Source organism: Cyrtonyx montezumae, unplaced genomic scaffold, assembly GCF_038088225.1.
Source record: "Cyrtonyx montezumae isolate F1298 unplaced genomic scaffold, pur_monq_1.0 scaffold_10, whole genome shotgun sequence".
Taxonomy (NCBI): domain Eukaryota; kingdom Metazoa; phylum Chordata; class Aves; order Galliformes; family Odontophoridae; genus Cyrtonyx; species Cyrtonyx montezumae.
Genome location: NW_027071826.1, coordinates 52,126,206 through 52,149,471, shown reverse-complemented (window position 1 = coordinate 52,149,471; position 23,266 = coordinate 52,126,206). Strand labels below are relative to the sequence as shown.

Here is a 23,266-nt window from a genome sequence, read left to right as displayed (position 1 = left end):
GCGGTTGTACCGCGGCCGCTGCCGCCATGAGGCGCGGCGAGCGCCGTGCTCTCGCCGGGGCGCTGGGGAAGACCGCCCTGGAGGAGCAGCCGCAGCCCAACGGCGGCTCGTCGCAGCCTGGCCCCGACAGGGACGGCCCCGCGCTCGGCCTCCGCCGCAGCACCGAGTCTGAGGTTTATGACGACGGCACCAACACGTTCTTCTGGTGAGTGTCGACGGTGCGGGCCTCGGCCGGCCGCGACCCGCGGTCTCGGTCCTTTCCGTCCCCGTTGCTTCCTGTAGGATGTAAGGTCAAGGGTGCTCAGGGTACTGGAGCATCTCCCTTTTGAAGGCAGGTTGAGGGAGCTGGGCTTGTGCAGCCTGGGGAAAAGAAGGCTGTGGGGTGAGCTCACTGCAGCCTTCCAGGACCTAAGGGAGCCTAAAAACAGGGGAGTCAGCTCTTTGGTGGGGTAGATAACAGCAGGATGAGGGGGAACGGTTTGAAGTTGAGAGAGGGAAGATTTAGGGGGCAAGTTCTTCACTATGAGAGCAGTTGGCACAGGGTGCCCAGAGAGGTTGTGGATGCTCCATCCTTGGAGGTGTTCAAGGCCAGGTTGGATGGGGCCCTGGGCAACCTGGTCTAGTATGAAATGGGGAGGTTTGTGGCCCTGTGTGTGGCAGGCAGGTTGGAGGTTTGTGATCCTTGAGGTCCTTTCCATCCCAGGCTGTTCTTTGATTCTGTAAGGTGAGCCTGTTCTGTCCTCAGCTGGCAGTGAAACCCCTTGCTTGCAACATGAGCTGGGGGCTCTACACTCTGCCTGCAGCTTGGCACTGATGCCCAGCGGGAGGAGGAGGAGGAGGAGGACGCTTGGCTCCAGCCCTGCCAATCTGTGCAGATGGGTGGATGCCGAGCGAGGTATTTCTGCCAGCACAGGCTGCGAGGAGGCACTGAGATCCTGCTGGGTCGCCAAGAGGTCTCCTTGGGAAGCTTTTGGAGCCACTGTTGTACTCTCAAGGGCACAACTGCCTTGGGCCTCATGTAGGCTGAGCGAGCGGTGCCTTCTTATAAATGGAAAATGGGTAAACCCGTCTCTTTCTTACTCTGTTCTTCATGTGCTTCTTGCCAGGTGTCTCATGGTGCCTTACAAACAGCGTCTCTTTGAATCCTAACTGTTTGGATTGTATAACCTCTCTTCCTTGCACCTTTCCATGTGGGCAGCACATAGTCTGTCACTCATGCAGGGTTAGCATCCTGAAATGCTGTTGCTGCAGCTTGTTTGTGAGGTTGAACTGCACCTCTGAAAGCACAAATGTGCCACCCTTCTGTAAGGCTTTCCTTCTGCTGCCTTCTTCCAGGAGGACAGTGCAGGCAAGCGTGTGAGTGTGTTGTTGAATGGTTCCTTGCTTCCATATCTCCAAGTGCTTTACTGCCCAGTAGAGTTTGCTGCACATGCTGGCGTCGGGGATTGTGAGTGCTTGTAAAAGTTTAAAGCCTTTTCCTTCTATTTCTTTTGACCTGTGCACGATGGTGTGGCATGTTTGCAGGTCGTTTACCAAAGGATAGGCTCAGTTTTGTATCGTAGGCGACATAAGTTGGTGAGAGGAGCTGCTTGCTTCCCATGGCCCTTGTCACTGCTCGTGTGCTGTTAGAGGTGGGCAGGGGGGACAAGGGCCCTCTGTCTTTGCTCACATGAGTTACATAGAAAATGCTTTTTCTCTTTGAAGTTAAGGCTCTGGTTACTGTGGTGGTCTTCTCAGTTTGGAAAAGTTCAGGACTGCCAGAAATCTAGAAGTAGTTTGACTTGCACAGGTAACTTTACTGTTACAAATGCAATCCCCTTTTGGCGAGATGCTAGCTTTTATCTGTCTGATGTTTTAAACTTTGCAGTATGAGTTTGGGGCTGCATAATGATGCTGTCTTATTTGAGCTTGATAGCCTTAAACTTGAGAATATAAACTTGAGAATAGAATAGTTTAATTACAAGAGAAACCTGCTTGTCATTGGGATGCGAAGTTGGGAGAGAAGAGCTGAGCATCTTTTGTTGGGGAGCAGGAAAGTTCAATGAAATGATTGATTTGTCTCTTGTGTGCAATGAAGGTGGCTGCAGTGACTTCTTTTGAAGAAGAAACCTTCCTCCCCCTGCTTCTAGCAGCCCATGAAAGGAGGTAGAAGTGTGAAGTTCAGTCTTATGGATCTTGGGTTGGCCTTGGATGCTCCTCGATTAACCTTTTGGAATTATCTGGTCAGATTTTGGGTATGATTTTTCTCCTGAAATTTCTATTTGATGCAGAAAGAGCAGTAATAGCAGTTAAGGAAGAGGAAGCCTGTAGATTCCTGTGCCTTGGTGTTGCTCATTTTATTCTGTGGAAAAGATGAGGAGAAGTCTTTCCTGGTGGCAGGCACGCACACGGACACTTCTGTGCCGAGGAGGATTTGTGCACATACCAACCCCTTCTGGGAACACAGCCCTGGTATTCAGAACAAACTATTGCTTAGGCGTAATTTTGTCTCTAATACTGAACTTCTGTATTTGCTGAGCTGCTTTTCTGATTCTCTACTCAGAATTTACCAAGTTCGATCTCACTGTTTAATTTAAACAGAGGAATTTTGCGCGAGGCCACTGGTGTACAGCTCAGTCATTTTTTTATTCCCCTAATATTTAGGTGTGCCCTGGCAGTGCCTAGTTGCTGGAACATCCAGGAGGTCACGTCAGTCTGCTGGCTGCATTAACTCCTCTCACAGTCGAGGGCAGGTGTTGCTAGAATGGCACTACCCTTTCGAAAGGAAAGATTTGGCGTAGTTGTGCAATAAGCTTGAGGTGCGGAAGGGACTCATTTGCTGAAGCAGGGTTTGCTTTTTGATCCATTGTACTGGTTTCTCTATGGAAACGTGTGCTGTTACTGGTTGCTGGTTTTAGGAGGGGCAAGAAAACTCACCTTACTGTTCTGGAGCATCACAAGTAGGAACAGAAATTCAATCAGTGTTGTATGCGTTTATAGGTACAATGGATGTTCGTTTATGATCTAAGAACAGGAACTTTTCAATTAGTTTGTGAGTTTAATCAGATTTTAAAGCATAGGCTACAGCTTAAAATCCAACAGCTACATTTCTGTTGCACTGCAGATGGAGATGCTCAGAGCTTGTGGGCACTGTCACTGGGCAAAGCACCTCCTTTGGTTGCCACCGACCTCTTCACGTGGCCTTGTGCAATGTACAAGTTGGGAGTTTCGTGTCTCTGATCTGAATGTTATTGAGATGATGACCAAAGGTTGAATTTTTGTTGAAGATTTCAAAACCTTGCACATAAAGAGAGAGCAGGGTTCTGTTACTTGTGATTAAGTTGAAATGTTGGTCAGCTTTACACTATTATTATTATTGTTATTATTATTTCTTGTATTTTCCTGTAACTTGGTCTTCGTGGTAACTTAATCAAATGCTGTACTGTGGATATGTGGTAGCCCCCATTGGTCACAGTGCAGTGTGTGTCAGATGGTGTGTAATTACACAGAGGGTGGAGAGCTCTCACAGCAATTCCTCATTCGAAGCCACTTTTAAGACTTTCCCATTATTTGGAATCAAGAAAAAACTAAGTATTGATTTATGGAAAGAGTTGATGTTAGGCTGAGATGGGAATTGTTTTCGTTGCTATTCATTGCTATTCATTCCTAGCGGTAGCTCTTAATGTCACCTCCTAAACCCAGCAGACCAACCATGCAGGCTCTTCGGAATTTTGTTTCAACACAGAAATGACAAAAGGATTAGGACATCAGTCCTTGGCATGTCGTTCTCAATAATTATTGTTGCCTTTAAAGTAATTATTGCATAATTAATGACTAACGAGCTTTAATGCAAAGAGTTGGATTATCGAGGCGTGGCCCCATTCACTTGAACTAGTTTTTGGTTTGTGTTGGAGTTTGAGGTCGAAATGTCATCTTGCTCCTTTCAGCCTGGGGATCTGATCCGTCTGAATCTATGAAAAGAGTTGGGAGAGTAAAAGCTCTGATAATTTTATTGAAAAAAGCTACTGTTTCTAGACAAAGGAATAAATTACTAAGAAGAGAGAAATCGTGGGCTTTCCCAGTGAATAAATTCAGTCTTACATCCTTTAAAGCAGCAGTGAGGGAGAAGTATGGAGGCTGATGCTGCCTGTTGGACTGATTTAATTGCTCACAGCTGGCATTTAACTGAGTTACAGTGACAAGTAGTTGAACAAAAATGAAGCTGGAATTATTTAAATACTCCCAGTGTTTAAATGGGGAAAGAGCTGGAAGTAAGTTATTGAAAGACAGAAAAACGCTAGCAGAGAAAAATTAGATACTTGATATTCCTGCTTCTTAGCAATTTGGGATTCATTGTGAACTGCCCTTGACCACCTTTGGCCTTGCGTATATTGCACATGCATATTTTTAGGCACTGTCTTTTGGTGTCTTTGATATGAAGCCTCCTAGAGCTGAATGTCATCTGCAGCACTTGCTGCTTGCATATAGCCCAAGCTCTTGTATAACACTAAGAGGAAGATGCAGCCTGCTTAGCTTAGCTCTTTCCTTCTCCAAAGGCTCCAGGCTAGCTAGGAGAACATAAGCCTTTCTGCCTAATGCCTGTAATACTTACCTTGCTCTGGATGTCCTTAGCTGTCTCGTCTGCCACTTGAAGTATTATTTTGAAGTGTACATGGAGACTTAATCCCCCATTGGTGCAGTTTCTTTACAAGTACTCCTGTATACTCTTGTTTTTTTCTGGCTGCTGTAGATGCTTCACATATGCTCCCGTTCTGCAGAGCTGGATTTCTTTATTCCTTTCTATTTTTTAAGCTTTGAAACTGGAAAGATAGGGTATGTATCTTATGTTTGCTATGACAGGTGGGTCTGCAAGATGCTTGGCCACCTCTAGCAGCTGCTGCTACTTCGTTACTTTGAGCACTGCTCTGTTCAAGCTCCCAGCTTGCTCTTCATTCCAATCTGCATTTCGCACTAGGCAAAAAATAAGTTCATGTGCTCAACCCTCTTGAAAACTTGCTACAGGAAGATCTGGCTTCAGCTGGAAAGGAAGACATAGCTCAACTAGAAATGAGCATAAGGTAGATATGTAGCATCTCATATTAAGCAGAGGGGCTTGCTGTATTTCAGGCTGGTGGTTGTGGCTCTGGAACAGACCAAAGGTGGGGGCTCGAGGCTCTCAAACACTGACCCTTTGCTCTCCTGCAGACTGACCATGGGAATAAAATAAAAATACAGTGCATAAAATACAATGCAAAGCCTTGCAGTTGATGTGACTTCTTGTCACATTTTGTTTTTTAAGGCTGTGTTTGTGTTACTTACGTGCATGGATGAATACAGTGGCCGAGCCAGTGCCTCACTTTAAACAAACCAGAGCCTTCACTTCAACCCCTTTTGCACTATAGCCTTTGAGAAGACTGCACCTAGTTTTTAATCTTGGGGAGGTTGCAAACTAGGAGCGGAGTCACGTGGCTGGTAAATGGATATTAAGTATGTGATGTGTGAATCACCTGCTATTTGGCATCCTGCAAGGCTGCTCGAGAGGAAAATGCATCTGCTGTGCAGGAAGCCTGCTGCTGTGACACCTCTGTGGATTTATTTTGATGTATTGTTTCCTTGCTGCTTCTGAAGACACTCCTCCATCCTTCCCCTTCCTTTCTGGAGCCGGTTAATTTGTGTCCTCTAGATGGCAAGGAAAGATAGTGTTAAATACCGAATGCCTTTTTAGCAGTGGCAGAAGAGGATTTCATCTGCTTATGAGGTATTGAATGTGTTTTCCAGTGGGATTAAAAGGATGCTGTGAGAAGTAGCTATGTTTTGGATTAGAATGAACTTCAAAATGCAGTTCAAAATAATTCTTTAACTTCCAGAGCAATTTTATGTAGGTCACTGTGATGGATGTTTAAAGGTAAGCCCGTAGAGTTCTTAAAAATCCACGGTGATCTCCAGTTTATCATGTCCTCTGAAACTTAAATTTATGTTTTCTTTTGTGTTTTTAATGTAAAATGGAAAGGTGATGCTAACTCATTATGGTACTAAAAGAAAATGTAGCACCAGCCAGTATGCACACGTGCCTGTAAGTAGGATAACTTACTGCTCATTCTCTTCTCTAAGCTTGATGTTTTGTACCTGGGTTATTTCAGTGATTTGTTCTAAGAGATGTTGCCTAGAGCTCTAAAACAACTCATGTCTTTCTGATCTGATCCCATGCTTCTCCTTCCAGGTGAAGTTCCTTAAGTTTTCCACAGAAATAAATGGCTTTTCATTGAGAAACAATTTTTGACTTGAAAAAAGAAAAAAAGAGGGGAAAAAAATAAAAGCAGCATGCATTACACAAGAATATTATTTATGCCATAATTTTGTCTATCAGATGGCCACACTTTTCAACTGCCGGGGCATAAAAACTCCTTTAGTAGTGTTGAATGCCATTGACGTGTGAGCCTTAGTGGGGATTTACTCTAAGGTGGCAGCTTGACTTTTTTCTGCACTGGTGGTGTACTACTGTATCTGCTTTCTCTCTCCCTCAATTTTAGGAGAGCTCATACCCTGACAGTTTTGTTCATCCTCACGTGTGCGCTGGGATACGTAACTTTACTTGAAGAAACACCTCAAGATACAGCCTACAACACAAAGAGGTAAATACTTGAGCAAGTGCTTCTGTATGGTGTCTGTTAGCAGAGGGTCTCTGCAGGAGCAAGTTGCCTTACATACTTGTATGTCCAGTGTAAGTTCCTTCAAATGATGTTTATTAACTCATTTGTATGCCCCAAATCCCAAACCCTCCTTTTTTTTTTCATTCTCTATAGTGACTCAGGATATAGCCTTCATTGTTGAGGAGATGAAGGAATTGGAGTATTTCCTGAGGTAGTCGTGGTTGTTATTCTATCAGTTACACAGTGGGTGTAGTCAGTGCTATTCACACTCACTGGTGTGCTGAGCTGAGCATTGGTATTTTTACGCGTGGGGGTGAGATGGAACAAGTTGGAAGGCGGTGGCCTGGCTGGGTCTGGGTACGTTTCTGTAGGGCTTTCGTGTGAGCAAATGTCATGTACTCCCAGTTACAACAATGCCTGGATTTAGGGAACGAGTAGAGGGCGGGACGTTCTCTGGAACTGGTCTCAGTTCAACATAAAAGAAGTGGAAAAGCTGAAAGAGAAGCGATGACAAGTTGTTATGGGATAAAATGGATAGTAGGTGACTCAGTGGAATATCTTATTATTGAGATTAGAGCTGCTCGAATAAAAACACAACCAAAGAAGATTAATCACCGGATAACCTTTCTTTCATGAAATGGAAGTGACTTTCTGCAAGTTCCTTGTAGGAAATAATGTTTGTGGTTGCTGAATTCAATTGAGCAGCATCGTATCAAGCATTGGGTAGTGAATGTTCTTTGATCGCTTCTGCATCTCTGCTTGTAGAGTGCTGCCTGCAGTATCTAGCTGTAAAAGTACTTGAAGATCGCCATCTGGAAACTGTGTTAGATCTTCAGAATATTGTTTTGTTATTTTTGAAGGATACTTCAGTTTCTGTTCAGGCTTTATCCTTATGCTGTTGTAGTCATTTTAGCTCCATGCTGCATTCTAAGATGGCTGTTAACTTGGACGAAGCATTACTTTATCCAAAGCTAAAATTCAGTACAGAATTAACATCAGCCCTGTGGCCTTTCCGAAGCTTGATGTGTGTTGCCTGATTTACAAGAAGGAAGGAAGCACCACACTGTTAGTTTTCTGTGAACTCCTTTCTGGTCTTAATGATCTCTGTTCTAAGGCCTTTGAGGTGAGTGCTTTGCCAAGTTTAACGCAACTAAACATGAAAGATTCCAGCTCAACACATGTTTCAGCCAGTGGAACAAGCTGTGTGTGTTCTTTAGCAGCTGTGTGCTTACTGCTCTCGTATTTCATCCTTCCAGACTGGTTTTATGTGGCATATTTGAACAAAGAGAGGCATTTCTGAGCAGAAGCAAGATGGTCCCAATATGAATCAGTGTAACAGTATATCAGACATTTTTTTTGGCCTTCATAACTTAAAATACTAATCATGAGAACTTCTTCAGTCTTTGTATAGAGCTGCTACAAGTTTTTGATCAGAATTGTTGGCCTGTGTGAAGCTGTCACTTCACAAATATCCCATGGCAGCTCTTGCTTACTTAATGAACAGCGGTAATTTTATTACCAGTGAGCAGTGTCTCTAGCTGTCACACTTTTTTATTTCCAACTACTGCACAATGACAGTGGAGCAGTGTTTCAGCCCTTAGGTGCAAAGTGTAAATACGCGCTTGCAGACGCTTAAATCTCCTTTGTTTTCAAGCCCTTGCTGAGAGGTGCTAAACCGCTGGTGATCTGCATTAGAGGCTTAGAGCAAAACATGAAATTAGAGCAAAATAAACAAATTGCAGTGCTATCTCCTGTCTCTGTATTTCCAGTATGGAGTAAAGTGATGGGCAGTCAAGCGAGGCTCCTGTCTTCTCCCCTTAAAAAGTGCTTCATCTGGTCTCTTACAGAAGCAGTTGAGAGCAGGGTGAGTGGCTGGTTTTGTGCAGTGAGTCACCAGGAGAAACGATGCACAAAATGCACTGTACAGTGTGAACCTGTGAAATCACAGGGTGTGGTATCTGTAGCTGAGATTCATACTTGCATCTGTTTATATGTGGACATTTGAGTCCCGTTTTCCTTCTTGCAGTGTGCCAGGGCAATGAAGGGAAGGATTTTTTTGTTTTGTTAGATAAGGCACATAGAAATGTTTACATATAAACCTAACCAAAGTTGACACGTAAATACGTTTATGTGATTGTGTGATATATATATGATTGGATTGCTTGCTATAAGGAGAGTTGAACGTTTCCTTCATTGGCCAAAAAGAAACTGCTTTGCAAAACCTGTTGGGCAGATGGGACTTTTAATTCACACAGTTCCTGAGGCACTGAGAGCAGCCTTGAAGTGGTTCGTGCCACCTGACGTATGTCCACTTCTCCTGTTAAGCATCCAAGAAGAGTTGTTGGGACTGTGCTCCAGCTCTGAGCATAGCAAAATCAATACTCAGCGTCCTCCTTTGTGTACTGTGGCTGTGGAATAAATCCTCGTCTCTTGGGTGCATTGAATGCTGAGCAAGGCAACGTTTTTTGGTGGGGGAAAGGAAGTAAATGCATTTGGGTTTAATAAGACCTACGTGCATTAAGACTTCACATTGGGATTCATGCTGGATTTTCAGTCTCCTTTCTGAGATGCCTCTCTGTAGTAGTTTTTGGCAGTGAATGATATCTGTTCAGCCACTTAAGTAAACCTGGGTGTATGTGTGTTTGTAAGCTGAGGTTATTCAACTCCTGTGGCTGAACACCTACAAAGAAAACAAGGTAACAAGGAGGCTAGGTCTCTATCTGCTGAACTGCTAGTTTTTCAGCTTTTGATAGTGCTGGAGGCCTTGTACCAGTTCTGCTCATGGAAGTACAGCCGGGGAGAGGACAGGGAGCGGGAGCTGTCTGGTTCAAAGCCTAGAACAAGGGATGATACACAGATCCTTGTAGAAAGGCTCCATTGTCTCGTGTCTCTGAATCAACTCTTTTAAAATACAGAGGCAATAGCCTGTTTGTACTAACAAAACTATTGCCATATTCTCTTTCTTTTCCTTGGTTAAGTGCTAAAATTATTTTTTGTCAGCGCTACTATTTAGTGTCTTCCTGGTCTGCTGCTCAGAGAAATAGATAAGCTGCATCCCTCCAGGCTGCCTGCACTGAGGCAAGCCCTGTATCTCTCTCAAATCCTAGACAAGTTCTTACATCAAACCATGCTGAGCCAGCAGGCCGAGCTGCTGCGTATGTCTTGAGGTTTCCTAGGAAGTAAGGCAGTATGTTCATATGAAGGGAAAAGATTTAGTCACTAAGAGAGGAAAGGTTAGAGAGCTGGCATGGTTATTACACAGATCTCTCATTTTCTTCCAAGTTTCCCAAGGTGAACTTGAAGTTAAAGAGAAAAATGAGAGTTTATTTCAGCACTGCTGCTGTGTCTGCTGTTTGGCTAAGGAGTAAAGGAGCAGAGCTGTGAGTTCTCGTGCTGATTGACATACAGGTCAGCTCTAGCTTTGGGAGAAACTGTCTCATAAGAACTTGAAAATGTTGATCTCAGGCATTTCAGTTGAGCTCAGTAGTGAGCAAAGCAACATGTATTGTTTTGTGATGCAGAATGCAAACTTTTTAACTGCATGTTTAAGTTTGTATTCCTGTTATTTCCAAATACAGAGTAGTGACTCAGAATGCAGACTATCCTTTTGGAATTGTATTTTTTACCATTCCATCTGGTAAGAGTGATTGAAGGAAGAGGGTCTTCACCAGAGGGTGGTCAGGCCTGGAACGGGCTCCCCAAGTGCTGTGGTCATGCTCCCAAGTGTTGAAGGTCAGGGGATGTAGGGTTGGCATTCGGGGTGCTCTTCTGTGGAGTCAGGGTTTGTACTTGTTACCCAGGGGTCCATTGTGACTTTGAATATCTGATTTCAGTGAGATATCAGGCTCCTGGACTGCCTGGCAGGATGGTAGTGAGCAGTGGAAGTACGCAGACAGCAGGGAGAAAGGGAGAAGGACAGATGGGTGGGCTTTCAGATTTGAGGCAGTCAGTTGTGAAAGCACAGTTGAAATGTAGGGACTTATTCCTATTTCCTACATTTCTACCTGTTACCTGTAGACAACTGGACTTTTAAGATCTTCATATGTCCTTTCCAATTGAACTACTCTATATTGTTTTCCTGAAACATAATCCCCAAAAGGGATCGATTTATGCCTTACATGTGTGTTGGTTAGGAAACAGAGACCAGATGTTTTGACATCAATGAACATGATTTACATCTCTCCTAGTAAGATGTTGCAATATAAACAGTTTGTTTTGTTTTTTATTTGCAGAGGTATTGTTGCCAGTATTTTGGTTTTCCTGTGTTTTGGAGTTACACAGGCTAAAGATGGACCATTTTCAAGACCTCATCCAGGTAATTTAGGTCACTTAAATGAATTGGATATTTCTGTTACGTGCTGCAGAGTGTAAATATTTGTGTTACATGTGGAGGAGGTAAGTCATAATTTAAATAATATAGGTTCACTAACACTACACAGTTATCATGCAACTTCCTACAGCCTCCTACAATGCTGAGGTATTATTGCAAACAACATAATGATTCTTCGGCATCTTCACATGTGAATTCACTATCCACAATAATAATTCTACTTCTTAAGTTTTCTAGTAAGGCTGTAAGTCCTGAACTGTTTGAAGCCTTTTCCTTATAGTGCTATATCAGGTCAAGAATGGAAATATTTTGACACTGTTTACTATTAATTCTGGTTTCTTGTGTAAGAGGAATTGCTTCTGAGGTCACTAGCTGCCTCCCTGTCATAGCTTTCAGTTTGAGAACAGTGGTTTTGTCTGGAACAGAAGGCATTTTTTAATCCCTAGAAATGAACAAATGGGTTAGTGAAAGTCCAGAGGCTGGAGGTGTGTACAGTAGACTGCTCTGATGCATGGTGGTGGTACACAGAGGTGGTAGACAGCAGTTAATGGACTGATGCTGATCATCTTTCAGCAGAATCAAGTTGTTCATGTATTTCATCACTTCATGTACTGAGTTTATTAATTTTTTTTTTGTATTGATTGACCCATTCTCTAGGTGGTTAGATGGGAAGATCTTCTGAAGGGCATTTTCTGAGGGCTGCAGCTGTTCACCAGGATGCTTCCACGGTCACAGCGTGAGACCTGGATGCTTTCTTAAATGTGAACACCAGCCTTGCGTGCAGCAAAGGGCATGAAGTTTGTTGCAGTCCCCTGGGACGTGGTGTCAGCTCTCTAGTTACCTAGAGCTGTGAAGGATGTCTTGGGAAGTACCCATGAGGCAGTCAAGTCTCTGGCCTTAGCTTCGTGGTGCTGTTCCTAAAGAAGGATCTCATCTCAGAGGAACTGGCAGCCCTTGCTGCTAGTGTGCGCAGCTTCCATTTATAGGACAGAAGGAAGCATTTGGGTCACAGTCAGGTCACTACAATCACATACAGCCACACTGGATCTGTTGCATGAACTCTTAGAGCTGTGTATTAGCTAGGTTTCATGGTAACTGGGTTATTTCAGGTGATTTTGGAGGCCTGTTGTTTGGCACGCTTGTACCTGCTTATGAATGCTCAAGGATGTTCTATATTTTGGTATGGGTTTTGTGCCTGTGTTGCTTTTCAGTTTAAATAGCTTTTCTTGGTATTTATCCACTTGGCTTACATATACACAGTTCATCCCACCTCACTGTTGGTGTTGCTAAAGCAAGCAAGTTTTGCCTTCAATCTCCCACTCAGCATAAGCTAGTTTACCCCACAGTATTTAGTAGTCCTCTGTGTGTGTGTTTTTGAGTTTTCTTCTTTGAAAGTGGCTGTCCAGACCTGTGCATGGTACCGCAGGTGTGATTATACTTATTCATGACCGTTTTAGTACTTCCCAGTATCTCTCTGGGAGTACCTTGATGACAGTCTTCATATTACTTGTGCTTTCTTTGTGGTTGTATTTCAATGGCAGCTCAGTGTCTGGCAGATTATCTATTACCAAATCCTTCAGTTTCGCTGTCTGATGAGCTAACATAAATGAAAACTTACTGGTTCCTAAATGTGAAGCTGCATTCTGAGCTCTTCTTTTACTCCAGTCCTTTGAGGTCATCTTTTTTTCTCCTTGCTGTCCCTGCCTTCCCTGCTGCTGCTGTTCGTGTGCTTAGTGTTGTTAATCTCCTTTCCACTAAGGTCATTACGGAAACTGATCTTAGCCACTGTGTAAGTGTTATCCTTCCAGACTGGCTTTTTTTCCCCCCTTCCTTTCAGTATTATTGTCTATTTCAGTTTTAGCCATTTGCACATTCAGTTTTGCCTTTTTTCTACTGATCCCTATTTTCTCGAGCTAGTAATGTGCCTTACGGACCCATACCGATTGTTTTAATGTAATTCAGAAATGTTGGGCTATTGTGCAGAGAAATGGATGCAGTTACTTTGGGAATACTGATTTCTTCATTTTTTCTTTTTTTTTAATGTGTCTTTTCTGCTTTTCATTCCATTTTCTTTCAGTAAATTATTAAATTCAAAACCTCTATTTGTTTCACAGAGCACAGCCTCTAGCGTGCTCAGCAAGATGCACACAGCATCAAAGCCATCTAGCAAAAGATGAATATGCTCTTTTTTCCCCAAGGAAAAATAAGTCAGAGGGGACAGATCTTAAGCTCTGCCTGTTGATCCATTTATTGGTGGGTGAACGCCTATGTTTGGAGAGTGTCATGCATTTCGTGCTAAAATTAATCATGGATATAGGTCATCAGTATGCAAATAAAAGCTTTTCTTGATTCTCATTGTCAGCTCTGCTTATGGAGCCCTAAGCATGCAAACAACGTAGTGTTGCAAGAGGCCAGCAATGCTTTATTGTCTTTGTCAAGATAACATGCCCACGTTGTAGTTTTAATAGAATTTTCCTTGACAGTTATTGATGCCCCTGATAAAAAAAAATATATATATAAATATATATATTAATAATATAAAAAATTGTAATATTCCCAACCTTTGCTCACAGTTACTTTGTTGCAGTACGCTGCTATTGACAGCACAAGCAGTTTGAAGGGTAAATTGGGATATTCTTAACTTGCATATAGACTACAAGGCTGAAATAGCCAGAAATAAGCAGGCAAAAACGGATCTGTCCTGTGCCTGTCCCAGGGCAGAAAGCAGGGGCTAAGCACAGGCTGCTTCTGTCTCATTTTTCTGTATTAATGTAGCTAGTTAATGTTTGGAGGCATTACATTTAGACATGAAATGCTGCACAGGCTGAGGTGAGTCTGCTCTGAAGGCTTGTCTTCCCCCTGCTGCACCCTCAGTTCTTCCACCTCCTTGTCACACTGTGCTCTTGGGTCATGGGTTGTGCTTCTGAACCTGAGCTTGCTATGGAAAACCTGGCACCAAGTAATTTGAGCAAGCATGAGGCCGGTCCAGGCTCATGTGGCTTCTCAGAACAGACAATTCTCCCTGCTTGTGTCCCGTGCAACTTACCATTAGCACTTACCAAGTATTTCCACCCTCTAAGCAGCTGTAAGTGCCTTGCTAAAGCAACATACCTTAGAATTTATCTATTTTTTTTTAATTCATAGCCTTTCAGGTTGCATAGGTCAAACATAAAGCTGTGCTATAGGGGTAAATGGCTGGTTTTGCACTGGGCCTGGCAGCCCCATGTTCATCTGTCATTCTCAAGCCTCCTCAGCACAAAAACTGTGTAGTAGTGTTTGAGCATTGTAACCACTAAGCTCTCAGGCATGTAAATGATTAGTTGAGGCCTATTTAATCAGGCAGGTAGCCCTAGTTTGAGGGAAGTTCATAGTGACAAGTGCATTTAAGGAGAACAAATAATAAGGGTATGCCAAAAATAACATTATAGCTGAAGCTGAGCCTGGTCCAGGAAGAGAGAGAACACAGTGTTTGTAGTGCTTTGAAAACATCTTGTTTCTGTTGTACAGATACAAAGTAGTCCTCAAAACCTCTTGTGTACTGGAGTCTGCTGGGGAGAAAGCACACTGAATGGCAACTGGATCTTAATTTTTTATTAAGCATTTTGCTTTAGTAAATGTTGTTGAGAGTATTCAGCAGCTTCAGGTCATAGGAATCTGATGGAGTTTTGTTGTTGGTGGGTTTTTTGTTTGTTTGGTTGGTTTTTTTAAGCTGTCTTCCAGCTTTGCTAGCAAAGGCCTGAAGTATTTTTCAGCACTGCAGCGGTGCCAGTGAAGTTTCTCTCTTCCAAATACATCTTTGACCGAGGGAGATTTTTGTTGCTTCTTGTAACTGCCTGACACCTAAGAAGACGCTTCATCGTACTCTAATTAAAATGACAGTTATGCTTGCTAATTATAAGTAAAATTCATTAGAATTCAGAGATTCCTGTTAAATCTGTTGCACAACACTTCCTGATATTCAGGCGCACTTGCATTTTTTTCTCTGAAGGTGTGAAGTAGGCCGTTTTATTAAATCATTTCAGCAGTTTTGCTGAAAGAAAGGTCACACCTTCTCAAGCTTGAATCTGTTTTAATGACTGTGGCATTGGTAGGCTGTGGGAAAAGAGGCTTCTTTGAAAAAACATGGCTTTTTACAGTTTTTTTTGCTGCTTGAGGGGCAAAGATGACATTTATTTTTGTCTCAGGGGCAGACAAGCATACAAGAAGCTCTGCAAAACCATGGCTAGATGGTTTCAGGTTTTGAGCTGTTAAATAATACGTTTGCAAGCTGGGAGTTGGTTAAGTTCTTGCATTCTTTGTGTCGTGGTTCTGATATAGAGCATTAGCATACTGAAGTTCCTTAGAAATTGCAGATAATTGCCCACATCGCACGTTACAGTTCTTATTTTTTTTCTTTCATCTTTATCATTTCATGGCAAACCACGGACCTGAAGGTGGAATAACTTCCTGTTTCCACTCAAGCACACGAATGTCTCAATTATTCTTTTCCCCAGCCCAGTTCTAACCATCTCCCAGATGTTGTCATGGAAGGAGAACTCTGTTTTATAAGTGTAAACAGGAAACACCTGAAGGAAGGTCTATTAAAATAATTCCATAGTACGTGCTGTTACTGTGAGATTCAAAGTAACCACTTGGAATGAGATGGGTTTTGATAAATCATTTTGTGTGTGTTTTTGGATGTGATCAGGAGAAAACGGTGGAGGGCTCTGCATGCACGCACGCTAGCTCTGCATTAACCTGCTTCCTTCCTAAGAGCAGCTAAGGAAAGTGATGGTATGGAACAGAGGACAGACCAGTCTCTGGGAGGAGCAGGAGGAATTACAGGCATGGATGCAGCCCCTGCACCACAAAACCCTTGTCCTGCGGTCTGAGAGCCTATTGCCAGAGGACTGAGTCTCACCAAAGAACTGATAGCGATAGAGCTGAAGATGTGTCAGTACTTTGTGTACCACTTCAATTCAGGAGTTGCTTCAGTCTGAAATAATGCATTGCAAGAGGGCAGGTCAGGTTATGTGATGTTGTGGAGGAAAAAATAAGATTAGTTCAGGAAAGACACAATCCTTTTCCAAGGGCTTCTAGAAAGCATTGTAAGTGGCTAGTATAATTCCTTTTAATTCTTAAATGTTTAATTAATTGTGTTCATTCTTGATGAGAGCATGTCTTCTTGAAATGGTCAGTGCAGCAGATGCATAACTGACTGCTGTTCTGCATCAAGCCTCTGCTAACATCCTGTTTGTCTGTTTCTGTAGCTTACTGGAGGTTTTGGCTGTGTGTCAGTGTTGTGTACGAGCTGTTCCTCATCTTCATACTTTTCCAGGTAAGTAACTGAAGCTGATGTTTAGTAACATAGGTATAAAATTCTTCGTGCTGTCTTCTGTTTTTAGGATTCTCACCTGCTGCAGGAGATGTTACTCTTTGGGATATCAAATCATTTTTTTACTTAATAAGACTTCTTGATTGAGAAAAATTTATAGTGTTGCCAAAATATTTCACTGTGTTGTCTCTCCTGACTTCTAGTTAACCTCAGCCTGGGTTAACCACCACAGTGAAGCGATTTTACGTGCATTGATAATGTCAAGCTTAAGTGCCAGGGAAGAGCTCTGGATTTTGAAGGAGCCTCACCTATGCAATGCAGTTATTGTAGTCATCTCCTCAGGCAACAGCATGACTTGAAACTAAGAGCAAATGTTAGAGGTATTTAACAGTGAGTGTTAAACATTCTGTTCTGTCAGACGTGGGCTCCTTTTTAGAGGTAGGTAGGTGACTCCCCAGTGTTTTTTTTTTTTTCTTTCAAATTGTACCTTCTTGCTGGCATCCTAGTTGCATTTGGTGCTCTATACTGTGAAAGGGTGGTGTAAGTACCATTGCAGGCTCATCAGGTAGCGATAAAATCATCATTTTAGGTGAGTAGTTGAGGAAACTTTAAAAGTAAAATTAAAACGTGTTTTACCTGTAGAAGCCAAATGAGATTGAAGGAGCAGGACTAGAATTTGGAAATGTCCGCATCTGTGTCGTCATCGCATCCTGCTGGAGCAGGACATTTCCTTTGCAAACAAGTTTTTAATGCTGATCAAACCCTTTCCAATTAATCGAAGGTTTCCTTTGGCTCCAGCACTTCTTGTTCTTCTTGACCTTTCCTGGAGGCTTCCCAGTAGTCAGTGCCAAGTTCACTTAAGAGCAAATAACTTTCCTTATTTCTTTGCCTGGCTTATTGTTTCAGTGGTCAGCTGGAAAGTGCCTGCAGTCGGTCAGTAAAGAACAAGATGTTTTTTCCGTCCTGTTGCCATAACTTAGGGGTCCATTGTAAACCCTTGCGCAGGACCCTAATGTCTCATTAGGGTTTCTTTCAGGCTGCCTGTCCTGCTTGGAGGGAGTGGAGTTCTGACCCTTTCACAGGCATGAACAGGTCTGTCTTGCCTTTTTTGTTGTTATTCCTCACTGCTGAGGAATATTTAGTTGGTTCCACTTTATTCTTACATTCTTCCTGTTTCGTGTCACCCTCTGTTTTTTTTTCCAGGTGTCCTTGTGAATGATACTCACAACTAGCTGCAGCCAAACAATAATATGTTGCATTTTGATTTGCTAGTACTTTTGTAGTTTTGAATTCTCATAGGAAAAGCCTGGAATTGCTTTGCTTTCCTCTGGCGCTATGTTGTATTGCCAGCCGTGTAGCTGTTAAGGACACTCGCTAGCTGTTGCTTAGCTCCTTACTAAAAATACACTGTTAGTTACTTTGCACGGGTTTAAATAAGGTTAAAATTATGCTGAGTCTGTAGGTGACTAAGTGTCTCTGAAAGTAAACACAAGCTCACTTATAGCTGAAACTTGTCTTATAGTTCATCTGACCATAGTAGTTTTGTTCTAGAAACTTGATTATTATTGCTTATAAGTAATTCTGGCGTCGTTTATGTCTGCTAACTAATCCCTGTCTGTCACTGATGTTGTATTGCTTCAGCTCTATGATACTGGCCACAATAGCTATTGGTTTCATTGGGAAATATTCTTTTCAGCAAATGTGTATATGAGTGACCAGTATATTAGCTCAGATCTTGGTCATCTTCTGTAACTAATATTTGAGTGTTTTTTTTCCTCGCTGTTCATTTCATGTTCATTACCTGTGCTGCTATTGAGATGTTATTAAAAATGTGTTTATACAACAGGCTGCAATGATTATTTTTTTCAGCCACAAAATGCAGTGCTGTTCTCAACTTTCTATAGCTGAATTGAGCTGAGCACGTGCGAGACAAATCCTGCTAACAGTGCATGTCATGTGTGTGCTCAGTCTGCTGATGTTTGCATGTGATGTGTTTCGTCAAAGCTGCGTGCTGCTGGATCTTTCCCATTCTACAATACCAGGATGTCACAGATGCTGGAGGTGGCAGTCATTAAATGTGGATGTTTCCTCGTTTGCATGGCTGCTTTTTGATTGCCTTCGCCAATGGAGGGAGTGCAGAAGTGTGTGCAAAAGGATGAACTGTGTCAGTTCAAGCACTAAGCTTTTGGGAGAGTGAAGGCATAGGGGAGTAGCATGGAAAATGGGTTTAAATAATTCAGATTTTTCATCTTTCAGAAATGTTCATTCTGTTATTTTGTCTGTAATAGTTGGTATTGGAGGATTGGGAACTTAGGCGGATGTGCTGTATGATGCTTTAAGGTCTTTATGTGTTTTAAGAATTGTTTTGCAGCGTTTAAAAAATAAAATGCAAAAAAACGAAGACAGGCTGATGTAAATTGTATTCTCCTGTCCATCAGTACTTACTAAGAGGGAAACATGGGTTTTGTGCTCCTTTTGCAGACTGTAAAAGATGGCAGACAGTTTATGAAGTACATTGATCCACATTTAGGTGTTCCGCTGCCAGAAAGAGACTATGGTGGCAACTGCCTTATTTATGATCCTGACAACGAAAGTGATCCATTTCACAACGTCTGGGTAAGAAACAGATAGATGCTTGCTAGCAATTCTGAGCTCTTTTTTATTTTTGGGGTTTAAAAAGTTGCTTAATTGAACACTTGAAAGTGCAGTCGTGAGTCTTTCTGAGCGCTGAATCAGAAAACAGGTCATGACTAACTTCCTTTTTTCTTCTTGCCCTTGGAAGGCAAGGAACATTTTGCATTAAAAAGGCAATTTCTACTTTATCAGTAGTCTTAATTCCAGTTTCTGCCCTTTAAGCTTCCTGACTTTGCTTTAAAGATAACTTGTTGCACACAAGAACAGAGAAACTCATAAAATGCATTTATGTGGAACAACCAAAGTTTTTATTGCTGCTTTTTTTTTCCCTGGGAAAAGTAAGCTTCAGTAATGGGTAATTATACTGTTAAGTGCTCTTCACTCTCTTGTTTGTTTTAGGACAAACTGGATGGATTTGTTCCTGCTCACTTTTTTGGCTGGTACCTGAAGGTAAGAATGAATCTTCTATTGCATTTCTGTTACAGTACTCTTCTTTTAAAGCTTGGCTGCTTCTCTTCTAGTGATCCCAGTAATCATGATCAATTATATTAGGCAGTCATCTGTGAACCATACTACATGAAAGACTCTTAGGTCGTCTTATTTGTTTCCAGACTAACGTTAACATTGACAAACTCCTTCCTTAACCATATTTCATTTTGAGGTGAGATCGATAGAAGTCAAATCCTTCTGCAGCAAGGTAAATCCTTGTATGACCTTTGAATATAGAATATGGGGACGAGGATGGTGTTCAGAAAAGACAGTGAAAATTTGTTGTTATGAAAGCATAGATGCATGGTAAGTAGATTAGTACCATTACAAAGTAGGATTTTCCCTGTTGTTTCCAAATCAGGAATTTAATTGCGTACTTTTTTTCTTATTACTTTTTTAGTTAATGTCAACTGTCAAAGAAATTCCAACTGGTGTAACACATTCACTACATTTTCGTAGTAAACACTTTGATCTAAATATTAGCTTTGTGGTTTTACTTTCATTTTTTTTAACCTGAGCAAGCTTACTCTAGCTAACCTTACTCCCCCTGCAGACATTGTTTTTGTTTATTTGCTTCTTTTCTGTTTGGTTACTTTATAAGCTCAGCAGAAATAATAAACTGAAAAGGCTCAGGCTGCTTTAAAAATAAGCTCTAACTGCTGTTTTGTTTCTCCTCTTGAGAAGTGTGTTGCTCTGTATGTACTTTTTTTTCCCTCCATAACCAAAAGATTAGTGCTAGGCATGGATGATTTTGTCTTTAGATCAGTGTGTCTGTGTCTTACTCTTGTTTAGTATACAGAATTATAAATTCAGAGAAACTTGCATCTTTGTCTAAAAGAGTTACATTAGGAGCTTAAATATCAAAATAACATTTCAGCCTGTATTTGTTTATAAAGTTGTGTCATGCTGAGAAAAAAAGTCTAAATAGGCAACACGTGGTAAAAAGCTGTTAAGGGAGTAGTAGCACACTCCTGAGGAACTAGTCTGAGAGATAATTCACGATGCCAGACTGCTCGTTATCTGCCTTGGTCTGGAAGGATCCTAGTTTTAATTAAGGAGGCTTGGGAGAACGTTTCTGCAGGAATGCCCAGGATGATAACTGTTCTCGTCAGTCTGCAGTCTGATTGCACTTGCTTCACTCGCTTTTCGTTTCTGTGTTACTAAGCCAGAAGGAAACTGGCAGCTGTGTGTCTTATTTGTTAGTTAACACTTCTCATTCTATAAAAAGCTGGATGTTTGGCATGTTGTCTTTGTAAACAGAGATGAACATGTGGCTTTATATTGTACATGTGGCTTTATATTGTCATTCTTTTTGGTTTTGTTTTCCCTTGTTTTGATTACAGGCTCTTAAGCTGTATGTCAAACCACCTGACTAGCAGTAGTCAAAATGAGTATGCCTTGTTAATCAGAACTTATTGTGGGCCCCATTTGCTTTTGAGTTGTTTAGATCGTGTTTTCAGAGTAACGTGTGGAAATATGTATCTTCTGGTTGGGATGATGCACACCAAGCTACATGATCCTTCCATAATCAACACTAGCGCATTTGGAGTTTCCACCTTCCACGTATGCCCCCTGCTGAGGATTTGCACACGTGGTAAAGTTCCCCTATAGCACGTGTGCCAGCAGGTGCTTTGTGCTCTTTCCATCTAAAAATATCAAGTATTATAGTAGAAGCTCTTCCCGTTTTGACAGCAGGCTAAGATGATACATAGGGCTGCAGCTCTACGCAGTGTGGGACAGGTTGCTCTTCCTTGCTCAACCTAATGCATTGGTTGCTACAAAGCATGCCCAAGTGTCCTGACACAGTCAGGGCTGAGGTATAGTGCAGGTGACTCGTTTATAGTTTGCACTAAGCAGGCTTTGAAAAGCAGCATTAGGATGATGCTAGTGTGGTGGTCAAGCACCCACTCATTTCATTCACTTAACGTAATTTCCTTCCAGTGAATTCCATCTGCCTGCCTTTATTCCTTCGTGCAGTGGTTTTAATATAATCTATGATTGTCAGACTCTTTCCCCTCTGTTCAGAGGCTTGTGAAAATTAGGCTTTGCTGCATCATCACAGCATGAAAATAAGGTTGTTCTGAGCTTCCTGTTCTTTGTCTGCTCACTAAAGGAAAGGTATTCAACTGCAGAAGTAACTGGTAAACAAGCAGAAGATGTGTCCTCTGTATTCAGAGTTGAGAATTGGTTCTTATAGTCCTTAGATTATGAATTTGAAATAAGAGAATAATTTGTCCATACCCTTCGGCAAAACTGTAAATCTACGCAGAGTCTCTATACTATCTATGGATTTTTTGATTTCTAAGGGATTTAACTGTAAGTGATGTATGGTACTGCTCTGTCCAGTGTGGAAACGTTCATTTTTGTGATTGCTTTCAGTATGCTGTGAGTCTGTAGTAGGTGTTTGAAAGATTTTTCTCCCTTTTGTAGACGCTGATGATTCGAGACTGGTGGATGTGCATGATCATCAGTGTAATGTTTGAATTTCTGGAGTACAGTCTGGAACACCAGCTTCCAAACTTCAGTGAATGTTGGTGGGATCACGTACGTACTGCATAAGTCATGTTTTTTTTTCTAAACTGAGGTATATATTATAGAGGGAGGGGGCAGGAAATGGTGAAAACTAAATTAAATTCAGAACCAAAAGCATTTGTATAAATATTGCAGCTCGGGAGCTTTGGCCGTTCTCCATGTTGAGCTTGTAATTTGGTGAGCATTCAAACTTCCCCATGGAATGGTAGCATTACCCTGTGTGGTGTACTGTTTGTTTTGGTTCATTCCACACCAGCTAGAGACTCTTAAAACAAACATTTTCAAATATTTGATGGCGATACAAATTGTAAACTTGGAAATTAAGAGCAAGGTAAATCTTAGTGTTTACAGTTTGAGATAATGATTCTTGTCTGTTACGGGCTCTGTGTGGATTTATATCCAGCTCTTCCTTTTGCATAAACCTATCTTTACTCTTTTCTCTAAGCAGTGAATATTACAGTGTTTAGAAGTCTTTGTGTAGCATGGAAAAAGCTTTTTGGAAACATAAAGGTTTGACCTTACTGAAAAGCTGCATGGTCTTTGCACTTCAGAGTCCAGAATGGTTCATGTCATGAAACACTGCTTGTGTGTATTTGCTGAAGCCAGAGGGACTACTGTGATCTTTTTCCCAAGCTCTGTTGCTTAAAGTGACACAGTTGTTTTGGTTGGTTTTTTTTTTCCTTCATTTTTTCTTTTTAAGGCTCATGTGAAACGTAAATTGGTTACTAAAACAATCAAAATTCTCTGCACTCAAGGCACACAGCTCTGGTTCTTAAGTTCTTCAGCTTGTACAGTGCTTTCCGATGTTTGCAATGACTTGCTTCTTTGAAAGTCTATGTATAAGCTTTTGAAACCTTTCATTTATGGAAATGAATGTATATTGTGTAAAGACACTAAGCAGAAGGTGGTTTGCCTTCAAAAACTTCTAAGGAAGTTAATATAGTGCTCCTCTTGAAATGAAAAGGCAGGTGTTTTTTTTTTTTTTTATCAGCTCGAGCTTCATGTCCACAATTAATGTTTGGCAGAAAGGTGTAGCTTTAGGAGAAATGACTCGTTTCATTTCATGTCCTGAGCCCAGTTCATGCACCATTCTTCTGGGAGTGTCCAGTCCTTGTGACTGAGAGTGTCTGCAAATATGCACACCCATAGTATTTCCCTTTTTACAGAGTTTACTATTTCTTGTCCAGCATGACTGCTTTTTTTTCTCCTCCTTTCAGTGGATAATGGATGTGATCTTATGTAACGGATTAGGAATTTACTGTGGGATGAAGACTCTTTCTTGGCTTTCTTTGAAAACATACAAATGGCAAGGACTTTGGAACATTCCTACATACAAGT

General features: G+C 41.7%; 1 protein-coding gene across 2 annotated transcripts in view; it reads left to right on the top strand.

The window, feature by feature from the left end:
* Window positions 1-23,266, top strand: part of PTDSS2 (phosphatidylserine synthase 2) — a 32,018-nt gene continuing 8,752 nt past the window's right edge. The window contains exons 1-8 of one of the 2 annotated variants that reach the window (XM_065755379.1): window positions 1-205; window positions 6,510-6,611; window positions 10,862-10,944; window positions 16,209-16,276; window positions 18,755-18,889; window positions 19,307-19,357; window positions 21,827-21,940; window positions 23,146-23,264. In XM_065755379.1, the coding sequence (XP_065611451.1) occupies window positions 27-205; window positions 6,510-6,611; window positions 10,862-10,944; window positions 16,209-16,276; window positions 18,755-18,889; window positions 19,307-19,357; window positions 21,827-21,940; window positions 23,146-23,264 (851 nt within the window). In that variant the 5' untranslated portion in view covers window positions 1-26. Of the gene's footprint in view, window positions 206-672; window positions 1,060-6,509; window positions 6,612-10,861; window positions 10,945-16,208; window positions 16,277-18,754; window positions 18,890-19,306; window positions 19,358-21,826; window positions 21,941-23,145; window positions 23,265-23,266 lie in introns of those variants that run through there. The other variant, XM_065755381.1, reaches the window with a different exon arrangement.